The 10,319-nt window shown below is 47.9% G+C and overlaps 5 protein-coding genes across 5 annotated transcripts; 3 read left to right on the top strand and 2 right to left on the bottom strand.

The window, feature by feature from the left end:
• Positions 1 to 487: 487 nt before the first annotated feature.
• N7462_010702 (general substrate transporter) lies at positions 488 to 2,240 on the top strand (the record flags this gene model as incomplete). Its single annotated transcript, XM_057082416.1, has 2 exons — positions 488 to 1,008; positions 1,076 to 2,240. 2 exons carry the CDS (start codon positions 488 to 490, stop codon positions 2,238 to 2,240), a joined length of 1,686 nt encoding a protein of 561 aa, XP_056929456.1.
• Positions 2,241 to 2,551: 311 nt separating this feature from the next.
• N7462_010701 (DHHC family palmitoyltransferase) lies at positions 2,552 to 3,665 on the bottom strand (the record flags this gene model as incomplete). Its single annotated transcript, XM_057082415.1, has 4 exons — positions 2,552 to 2,572; positions 2,646 to 3,320; positions 3,375 to 3,528; positions 3,577 to 3,665. 4 exons carry the CDS (start codon positions 3,663 to 3,665, stop codon positions 2,552 to 2,554), a joined length of 939 nt encoding a protein of 312 aa, XP_056929455.1.
• Positions 3,666 to 4,143: 478 nt separating this feature from the next.
• N7462_010700 (putative transcription factor Rap1) lies at positions 4,144 to 5,611 on the top strand (the record flags this gene model as incomplete). Its single annotated transcript, XM_057082414.1, has 4 exons — positions 4,144 to 4,251; positions 4,307 to 4,392; positions 4,440 to 4,680; positions 4,739 to 5,611. 4 exons carry the CDS (start codon positions 4,144 to 4,146, stop codon positions 5,609 to 5,611), a joined length of 1,308 nt encoding a protein of 435 aa, XP_056929454.1.
• A 329-nt stretch (positions 5,612 to 5,940) lies between these two features.
• N7462_010699 (chromo domain-containing protein) lies at positions 5,941 to 7,043 on the bottom strand (the record flags this gene model as incomplete). Its single annotated transcript, XM_057082413.1, has 7 exons — positions 5,941 to 5,959; positions 6,010 to 6,035; positions 6,096 to 6,519; positions 6,577 to 6,656; positions 6,718 to 6,760; positions 6,830 to 6,971; positions 7,037 to 7,043. 7 exons carry the CDS (start codon positions 7,041 to 7,043, stop codon positions 5,941 to 5,943), a joined length of 741 nt encoding a protein of 246 aa, XP_056929453.1.
• A 347-nt stretch (positions 7,044 to 7,390) lies between these two features.
• N7462_010698 (chaperonin-containing T-complex subunit CCT5) lies at positions 7,391 to 9,699 on the top strand (the record flags this gene model as incomplete). The annotated part of the gene is made up of 10 exons (XM_057082412.1): positions 7,391 to 7,400; positions 7,565 to 7,613; positions 7,688 to 7,781; positions 7,848 to 7,931; positions 8,006 to 8,295; positions 8,362 to 9,010; positions 9,067 to 9,204; positions 9,267 to 9,447; positions 9,510 to 9,598; positions 9,655 to 9,699. The coding sequence occupies 10 exons, from the start codon at positions 7,391 to 7,393 to the stop codon at positions 9,697 to 9,699; spliced, it is 1,629 nt and encodes a 542-aa protein (XP_056929452.1).
• Between the last annotated feature and the right edge of the window lie 620 nt (positions 9,700 to 10,319).

The raw sequence follows: 10,319 nt of genomic DNA, 5'->3' as shown, positions 1-10,319 counted from the left end.
CTGTCACTAATAAATTGCCATTACGGCTGCGAATATGGTAGACTGAGAGACGTCGAAGACTCAATGACAGAGGCCAAGCATAGGGAGGGACCAGATCTACACCCACGACCTAGACCAGAGTAAGGAGCGAGAGGATACGTATACTAAGATATGAATACGATGCTAGCATTAACCATTTGCTCACTGCAATGTCAGGGCAAAGGTTTCATTGCAAGCTATGAAAATTGTATCGACATTTCGATGGATAGCAGCAAAGCAGAATTTGAAAGAGGGTTCTTTTTCCCGAGCGGCATCATCGCCTTAATAACATTCCAGTGGTTTTGTTATTGTTTATCAGGTTTTAATATATATATTGCTATAACCCCTAAGGGCCATTAATCTAAACCTTTCTTGGTGATCTACCACTATCTCGATTTTTCTGCTTGGTCTTATTTGATATTTTCCCATATATATCCACAACTCCTATCTAATAGTTTCTTTGACGCTCATGCCAGGAATCAAGCACTTTATGATCACTGACCGGCTTAGAAACATATCCAACTATGACCAAACCTCTCCTACGGGAGATAAAGAGAACAATTATTGGGAGTCGTCACTGGATGCGGCACGAAAAGCCAACTCCAGAGAGCATGCGATGACTGCTTCTGAAGCCTTGAAACTATTTCCTTGGGCAATCATTTGGTCACTGGTTCCATCCATGGCAATCGTTATGGAGGGATACGACAGTGCTCTTATCAACAATTTTTTCGCCTATCCCCCTTTCCAGGTTCAGTTTGGCCAATATTATGCTGGCAAGGGGTATCAAGTCAGCGGCCCTTGGCAGTCCGCTCTCGGAGCCGGTGGTGATATAGGTGCCCTTTTTGGTGCGTGGATGAATGGGTATTTGATCAATTATTGGGGATTCAAGAAGGTCTTTATTTTTGGTCAAATATTGATGTGTGCCTTTATTTTCGTCTCTTTCTTTGGTGATTCGGTTGGTCTTCAGGTGGCTGGTCAGATATTATGTGGGTGAGTCAAAAACCAACACAATGAGATGTTTCTCCTGGTTGCATAATAACTCAGAGTATGGAACCAGAATTCCTTGGGGAATATTTGCTACTCTTGGTCCTGCATATTCGTCAGAGCTTTGTCCTATGGCACTCCGTCCTTACTTGACTGGAGCAGTTAACCTATTCTTCGTTATTGGACAATTCATCGTTGCAGGAGTGTTACAAGGTCTTATGAATTTAGGGGATCAGTGGTCATATCGAATTCCATTCGCAATACAGTGGGTATGGCCAGTGCCTCTTTTGCTTCTAGGTTGCTTCATGCCTGAATCCCCTTGGTGGCATGTTCGAAGAGGCCAGTACAGCGAGGCAGTGCATATCGTGAATCGTCTTCAGTCAAAGCCAGATCCGGAAATGGCCCAGCAATCGATCGCTATGATGATACATACAAACAATATGGAAAAAACCACCGAGCAAGGTTCTTCTTATATGGACTGCTTCAAAGGGCCAAATTGTCGTCGTACAGAAATTGCCTGCATGGCCTTAGCGGGCCAGGTTCTAGCGGGCCTCCCTTTCGCATACTCGCCAACCTACTTTTTTGAACAGGCTGGCCTAAGTGCTTCTAATTCATATAAGCTAGGACTAGCTGGTGCAGCCCTTGCCTTCATAGGCACGTCTCTCTCTGCTCTTGCCATGTGTTATTTCGGTCGTCGCAATATGTACGTGGGAGGCATGGGCCTTTTGAGTGCCTGTCTTCTTATTATTGGGTGCATAACCCCTGCCGCAACACGAAGCAAGGCAGTCTTATGGGCACAGCCAGTTCTATGTCTGGTGTGGGTTTTCGTCTATGCGATGACCATCGGCCCAATCGCCTGGGTAATTCCACCAGAAGTATCATCCACCCGTTTGCGCTCTAAGACAGTTGTTTTAGCCCGCAATACATACTATATTGTGATCGTGGCTGCCGAGGTGATTGAACCATATATGCTCAATCCGACATCATGGAACTGGCGTGGGTTCACTGGCCTCTTCTGGTTTGGAATGGCCTTCTTAACTTTCATCTGGAGTTATTTTAGACTCCCTGAAACTAAGGGCCGTACGTTCGAGGAATTGGACCTCATGTTTGCCGCTCGCATTGCAACTAAAGAATTCACACACTATAAAGTCGATGCTTATTCAGAATACAACCCTAGGTCGAATTGTGACAGTCATGACGAGGATGATACGCAAAAAAGTCTTGGAGTTAGAAACTGACCAGCGGAAAATACTTGTTAATTATGAACACTACTTCGTGGAAAGCATCGATTTGATATCCGTTCAGTGTGCACATGTCCAGCATCTAGGTATGGTAGGTAATTATTTACATTGTTTTCGCCGTACCGACATCCCAAGCGCATCTTTGAGGTTGTCCCAAAATCCCAAATCGTAGATATTTTCAAGATCTCTCAAGGTGTGGAGCTCGGTCCATCGAGGATCAACCGAACCATTAGGCTCGCCACGGTATTGGATGTGGTTGGAAGTATCATCAAGCATGTAACCTTCCATCGGAAGTTCTTCATCCATTATCAGAATCTGATCACTCTCCACTGGCCATCGACGATCAGAGAGATCTATGTACGGTGGCGCATCTTCGATTTGACTTCGTTTTGCCTTGAACACATATCCATCTGCGACGTCTTCACTCCAGTCAGACCATTTAGCACTTTCGTTCGTAGTTGTACCAGCCCAGATGAGATATGTATGGTATGCTAAGAAGGCAACTGCCAGAGGAGCTGTCATCAGCATCAGCAGAGAGACTGTCCCGATTCGTGGATCACGAATGATCACAACCGACCAGATGTGGAAGTACATTGACCATTCCTTCATCTTATCTTGCAGCTGAGTTGGCACCAATTGCTCAAGGGTCTGGTAGAGGAGGGAATGGCCAAGCAAAGCGCCATAAATCAACAAAATTGACAATGAGAGCAGCAAAGACAGAAAGTAAACATAGTTGTGAGCCCCAACGCAATTCATCAGCCATACACAGTGGTGGTCATGTCGAGAAACACAAGCTCTGCAGAACGTACAGTGCTTGCTTCGTGCAGGTTTCAAGAATTCACAGGTGCGGCAGTGATTCCCTGGGTGGAAAAGGACACGGTCATACGGGTATCGCTTCATCTCTTGATCATGATTCTCCTCGGTGATGAACGATTTTGTCACAACACACTTATACAGCAGAAAGTACGGCAAAAGGACGACTCCCGGGACCCAAAAATGGTGGACACTGGACATCCTGGGCCATGCAACTGGGAGGAAGACACATTCGCCAATGGCAAGTAGTCCCACAAAAAAGATCTAGAGGGGCATGTCAGAAGATTGCCATCTTGGAAGGAACCCGACAGGACTGACCAGAACTAATGGATGATTTTCATACAACATATAGCTCCCAGAGCGACTCCAGGCCGCGACCACTCGTCCTCCGAAGAGGCTAGAGTCGATGTAGTCGATTCCATTTGGAATATAGACCCACAGAAGTCGGTAGAGAAAGCCGACTGGGGTTTTTCTTTGTCGGGTCAGTCAATATAATCAGTAATATAGACAGAATCTTTACCTAAGGATTGGTAATTTGCCAAAAAGTGCGATGAAAACAAAGGTCGAAATGCCCAAAATCACGAGAGCGGCACTCCGGAGGATGCCCATCGTCAAAGATGGGGAATAAGTTCTATTCCGACGCTTAGCTTGATGCTACCGAGGATGACCAAGACAAAAAAATCAAAAGGTCCGAGGTCATTCCACGACTGTCATCTCGTCAAGCCCTGGCCTGTACTCCCTTGGAAGTAGTGGCTTGTCAGCGCTTGCCCGGCGTGCCATGTTATCACCGCGTCACGTGCCACGTGCCAGCATTCAGGTTGGGACACGCCCCAGTGTCTTCTTTCTAGAAGAACTTCAACACCTTGGATATTCAAGGTATCTCGGGTGTCAAATTTAGACAGGCTATACTGCATAGCCTACTCAATACTCCAAGCCAGAAGCCTCGTCCTTCCACATTATAATGCCCCTGCGACACGCCGACACGTGATACCGCGTCGCTTTGAGTTCTGGGCAAACCGGGCTGGCATCAACAACACTAAGAAAGGCAGGTTCCAACTTCTCAACATTGTGTTATAATGCCCTCGATATGACAGGCTCCGGTCTCGACGAAGAGAGAGCCAGTCTCTTTGGCGGCACACGTTTCTGGATCTCCCAGAACGTCCCCCAACGAACAAGATTCAAAGAGATGATCACAGTACAACCCCATACCTCGATTACGATATATTCTCTTTGAACTGACCATGAAATAGCATCATGGAGGTTGTGTTGTGCTGTTAGAAAAAGATGCCGACGTAAGACTAGTCGATCACACAAGGAAGAATCTGCCTTCCGACACGTACGTTTGGCACATCCGTGAAAAGTCCAGTACTGACAGCTCCCAAGATTTTCCTATCAATACGTCGAACGGTCAGTTCTTCGTGGTCGTCTCGAAAACCTCGAGTCTCACAGAGCTGGTCCTTCTGCACCGCGCCCAATGGGTGCTTCCAATATCCCCAAAAAGGGCACAAGAAGACCCTTCTCGCTGCAAGATGATCAGATTGTCTTTGACTGGCTTGTACCGTTTGAGAAAGATCCACGTGCTCCAACAAATGGCCGAAAAATCTATGAGAAGCTAGAAGAAAGAGTAATCATCACTCTGTCACTTGTTCCCTGGATCTACTCATACTAACATCACTACGTAGTTCCCACAACATACATGGCAATCCTGGCGAACTCGCTACTTGAAAATACTACGAGGAAAGCCACGACCAGGAGGTGGTACGCCGAGACCTGAATTAATTTCTAAGATTTCCGAGGAAGAGCCGCATGGTGAATCTGCCCCGGCGATACTGTCACAGAAAGCAACCTCCACATCCCCAGATGCTTCTCAGACAATATCAAGCTCAAGCACTAGAATCAAGCGCAGTGTTCCTGACGCAGGACAAGAACACGATATATCCGCTGAATCATCGCCAATGGGTTCTCATGAGGAGAATCCTACTGCAAAGAAGCAAAGGACTCATGGTCCTTCGCTCCCTCTTTCTTCTATATCAAACGAGCCTCAGTTGCCTGAACGGGCAATACCATCGTCCTCATTTCACAGCTCTGAGTCACCGCCTCCTGTGAAAGCATCCCAAGAACAAGGCACAATGACTGTCCTGGAAGAACAGCTTCAAGGACTAGTGAACCCGACATTTCTTGAAATGCCGTTTCTACCGTCATCTTCTGAGCCAGAAGATGAGGACGATGCAGTCGACAGTGACTCAACCGAGTATTTAAGCTTAAACCAGTGGATCAAAGCACAAGTCGATCGAGGCTCAGAGACGTCGATCGTGCTCAATGCCCTACGTGCCTCTAGCATGAAAAGGGTCACAGCCAAGAAACTGATAGAAATATTACGTGATGGTAACGACATACCCAACAACATTCAGGGTGTATGGACAGGTGAAGATGACGAGTGCTTAGAAGGCCCGGATGCCCGGGGCATAGAGCGAGTACTCACCAAGCATGGGCAATCTGCGTGTAACGCGAGATGGGAGTATCTTAGCATGGCCCGGGAGAGAGGTCTTCTTTGATAATTACGCTACTCAGATATCTTGCCACTGGAAAGCTTTCCCTTGAATACCTGAATCTTATAGAAAAGAAGAGGGATTCACAGGGCTGCCCTTCTAGCTGAGTCGTGTCTGAAAGTCAAGAGATCAACGCTAAGCAACCAATTATATAAAATTTTCAGTCATGGTTAAAGAAAAGCTGTCCATTGATCCTTTTCGTACCCTACAGTGGGAATTTCAGCGCAAAAGAAAGCAGACCAACTCCTCAGCACCCCTTGGTAAAATCATAATAAGTTGAAAAAAAATTATCCTCAACCCTGGAATTTGTGTCATCCAAATTAGATTAATAGGTCTCAACCTTCCTTAAAGACACTGAAAAAAGGTTAGTAGGCCGGGAACAATAGAATGGCGGAGCAACATACAGATGGCTCTCGTAAAATCCCAGCATCTGTTGAACAGTCAGCGTTTGGGTAGAGATCAGTACATACGATCATAATTTAGCACGTACATGTCTGGGGCATGAGTCATAACACTTCTCAATCGCAACCCGAGACCGCTTCCCATTCTTCCATAGGAGGAACGCGAAGAGTTTACCGGTGTCCTGGTCTCGAATGATCGTATCAACACTAGCCACTTCCTTCTCCCAGCTCTTTGTTTTCGGCACCCAGCTAGAAATCTCGCCATCGCTCTCGGCAGGTGTCTCGGCAGCGGCCTCTGAGGCCTCGTCCGAGGTTTCAGCTTTTGTCTCTTCGGCTTTGGAGGCAACAGACTTCCGTCGTCTCTTAGGTTCGGTTGTCTCGGAGGCAGCAGTGGTCGACTGGGTTTGTCCCATGGATTTGCGCTTCCGCCCATGCCCTGATTTGGCTGCGGGCTTCTGTGGTCGGCCGCCAATTTTCCTATAGTATTCACTCAGTATGTCCATAGCACCCTCCCTAAACAGCAAACGTAAGTCAATACACCGGAACAATGATCAATCTTGTCAGACAAACTTCAAATTTTCTTCTGGCTCCCAGGTGTGGTCGGCGAGGTCGTCGTAACCTTTCCATTTCACGAATAGCCGGAGCGAGCCCTGAGAAGCTGTTAGTCTGCGCTAGATTATAACAGGGGATTGACAAGCCACTCGAACGTACGTCGGCCAGAAAATTGTGCTCTTTGATCAATTCCACGACATATCTAGGATCAGTGTGAGACAATTTGCCCGAGAAGTCGTGTGATCTAGTACGCGCAAGCTGCACAACTTACAGTCCCTCTTCATCCTCGTCTTCCTCGTCGTCCTCGTCGTCCTCGTCCTCATCTTCGTTATCGTTCGGGTCGTTTTTCGCTTTCTCATTGTCATTGAAGGGAATGTCGCCAGATTCTTCATCTGACACGTCTTCAATAGGCGCTATGTGTCGATAGCTTAGTTAGCTCAGCTCGTGCTTAACATGTCAACAAGGCGCATTCACTCACGCGGCATGGTTCTGTGAAATGGCGAGGCGAGATTTAGTAGTTTGGAAAACAGCTTGCCGGTATTGGAGGCGCAAACCTCGAGAATTCGTAGAAATAAACAAGTGTCGGGGCAATTGAGTGAGCAGTCGCATGTCGAAGGCGGAGTCGCGCTTCCACAGGAAGCTGGAAGGCGGAAGAGCTAACGCTATACCCAATTGGGCGGCTAGAATTTAATTTGCGGCACGCCCGAGAGCTTCACCCCTCCGCATCGCTGCAGTGGGAAAGGCCTTGTCGAACTGATTCGCTTTTCTCTTTCTTTTCTCTCATTTCTCGCTCGCTGTTTAACATACTGCCAGGTGGCACTCCACCGTCAACATGGCGATGCGTACGTAGCATCTTATCCTTCCCCCGATGCCCCTCATCAATTTCCCCCCCAAGTGCTTTTTGCTAACTGTGATCATGGATTTCTACAGAGCTTGATCTTTCTCAAGGTAACCAGAAGCTCTCTTTTCCAACGGATTGGATCAAACAGCCTAACACACCTACCAGCCTCGGTGATGAAGGATGAACAGGGTCGTCCCTTTATCGTTGTTCGAGAGTACGTGCATCGACAGACACACAACATGATAGCAAAGAAGGTCGACGCTTACCGGTGGATTTTGATCTCAACAGCCAGGGAAGGAAGAAGAGACAACATGGCACTGAGGCTGTGAAGTCGCACATTGTCGCCGCCAAGACGGTGGCCAACATCGTCAAGACCTCTCTGGTATGCTTCCCCGCAATATAAAACCCGCAATATATAACCCTGGCACTATCTAACAGCTCGTTCTAGGGCCCTCGTGGTTTGGACAAGATCTTGATTTCCCCGGATGGCGATATCACTGTTACCAACGACGGCGCAACCATTCTCGGCCAGGTTCGACAATCCCCCTTTTCATACTCGATCGGAAGATCACAGTTGGACCGACACTGATATGTGTGGACATTTAGATGGAAATAACCAACAATGTTGCGAAGTTGCTTGTTGAGCTCTCCAAGTCGCAGGATGAGGAAATAGGTGACGGAACAACTGGTGTCGTGGTGTTGGCAGCTGCCATGCTGGAGCAAGCTTCAGATTTGATTGACAAGGGCATACACCCCATCCGGATAGCCGACGGATACGACCAGGCCTGTGAGATCGCCATTGCAGAGCTAGATAAGATTAGCGACGAGATCCCCTTTTCACGCGAAGATACTAGCAACCTTCTTAAGGTGGCTAAGACCAGTTTGGGCAGCAAGATGTATGTTTGAGCCCTTTTTGGTGCGCTTCCTTTCCTCTAGCTAACCCTTTTTGCTTTTTACTCCAGTGTTTCTAAGTCTCACGATCAGTTTGCGAAGATTGCTGTCGATGCTGTGCTCTCAGTGGCCGACCTCGAGCGCAAGGATGTCGACTTCGAGTTGATCAAGGTGGATGGCAAGGTTGGAGGTGCCCTTGAGGACTCTCTGCTTGTCAATGGTGTTATTGTCGACAAGGATTTCTCCCACCCTCAGATGCCTGACGAGGTTCAGGACGCCAAACTGGCTATTTTGACCTGTCCCTTTGAGCCCCCGAAGCCCAAGACCAAGCACAAGCTTGATATCACTTCCGTCGAGGAATTCAAAAAGCTCCAGGAGTATGAGCAGGAGAAATTCACCGAGATGATTCAGAAACTTAAAGATTCAGGTGCCAACCTGGTCATCTGCCAATGGGGTTTCGATGATGAAGCCAACCACTTGCTTCTTCAGAACAAGCTGCCCGCAGTCCGATGGGTTGGTGGCCCTGAGATCGAGCTGATTGCCATCGCTACAAACGGCCGTATTGTGCCACGTTTTGAGGACCTGACTGCCGACAAGCTGGGCACTGCCGGTCGTGTCCGCGAGATGACCTTTGGTACCACACGAGAGAAGATGCTGGTCATTGAGGAGTGCGCCAACAGCCGGGCGGTTACTGTTTTCATCCGCGGTAGCAACAAGATGGTAGGCGCTCAAGATTTTATGTTGACCCAGTGCTTGCTCTCTAACAAGATTTGCAGATTATCGATGAGGCCAAGCGCTCACTACACGATGCTCTGTGCGTGGTCCGCAACCTTGTCCGTGATAACCGCGTGGTGTATGGTGGTGGTGCTGCCGAGATTGCTTGCTCTCTGGCCGTGGAGGATGCCGCCGTCAAGGTACGCAATCTGTCTATTCTCCATATACCCATACCAAGACTAACAACTGTTGCAAAATATAGAGCCCCGGTATTGAGCAGTATGCCATGCGCGCCTTCGCCGACGCTCTCGATGCTGTGCCATTGGCGCTCTCTGAGAACTCCGGCCTCAGCCCCATTGAGACTCTCGCCTCCATCAAGTCTCGTCAAGTCAAGGAGAAGAACTCTCGTCTTGGTGTTGACTGCATGCTGACTGGCAGCAACGGTACGCTATGCCGTTTGTTTTCCCATCTCGCCACTACAAATGCTAACCAATGTTTTGTCTAGATATGCGGGACCACTTTGCTATTGACCCTCTCATCGGAAAGCGCCAGCAGCTTCTGCTTGCCACTCAGCTTTGCCGCATGGTTCTCAAGGTATTTCTGTTTATCCTATCAAGTTCTTTCTTGTCCTCATACTAACAAATATTCAGATCAACAACGTGATCATCTCCGGCGATGAGGATGCTGAATTTTAAGTTACCCGCACATATTTCTAATGCCTCCTGAAACAGTACTAGATCGAATTGTCTGGTGCATCGGCTGGAAAAAAACTTTTCATGATCCTGGTTGGACTCCTATGTAAAACATGGACCCTTACATAGAATATGACGGAGTTGCTACGAGTCAAAGATTTATGATCGCTCACTATGCCTTTTGGTGGAATAGTTCTCGAGTCAAAAAGGCCATATTCACCCAGGTATCTCTGCCGTCAATATTTCTACAATTGTTTGTAAATCGGACATATGCTTTTCCGGCATTGTATTCAGATGCATATAGAGAGAGAGGCTTAGCCATTCTGGAAACTAGTTGTTGTGCTTGTAGATCCGTATTTTCTACAATAGTGTTCGACTCTGCCGCTTGCTTCACCCATTCCTAGTAAGTCACAGACTTGGTAACCTCGTGCCCCATCTATTTCCAAAGTGGATATATTTCGCGTGCCGAGGATGTCCGAGTGATGAGGGTCGTCGTGCGCGAACTCGTGCCTCGCGCCGGCAGATCTCTATGCATGCGCCCCGGCATTCACAGGATCCGCCGTAAACTACCGAGGAAGAACTGAAATCGAGTCCCATCCCGACTCTATGCCTTTTTCACCCGT

This window comes from Penicillium macrosclerotiorum (genome assembly GCF_028827735.1).
Source record: "Penicillium macrosclerotiorum strain IBT 26536 chromosome Unknown utg000010l_segment0_segment0, whole genome shotgun sequence".
NCBI classification, from domain to species: domain Eukaryota; kingdom Fungi; phylum Ascomycota; class Eurotiomycetes; order Eurotiales; family Aspergillaceae; genus Penicillium; species Penicillium macrosclerotiorum.
The sequence above is the reverse complement of the archived record's forward strand: the minus strand, read 5'-3'. Positions and strand labels throughout refer to the sequence as shown.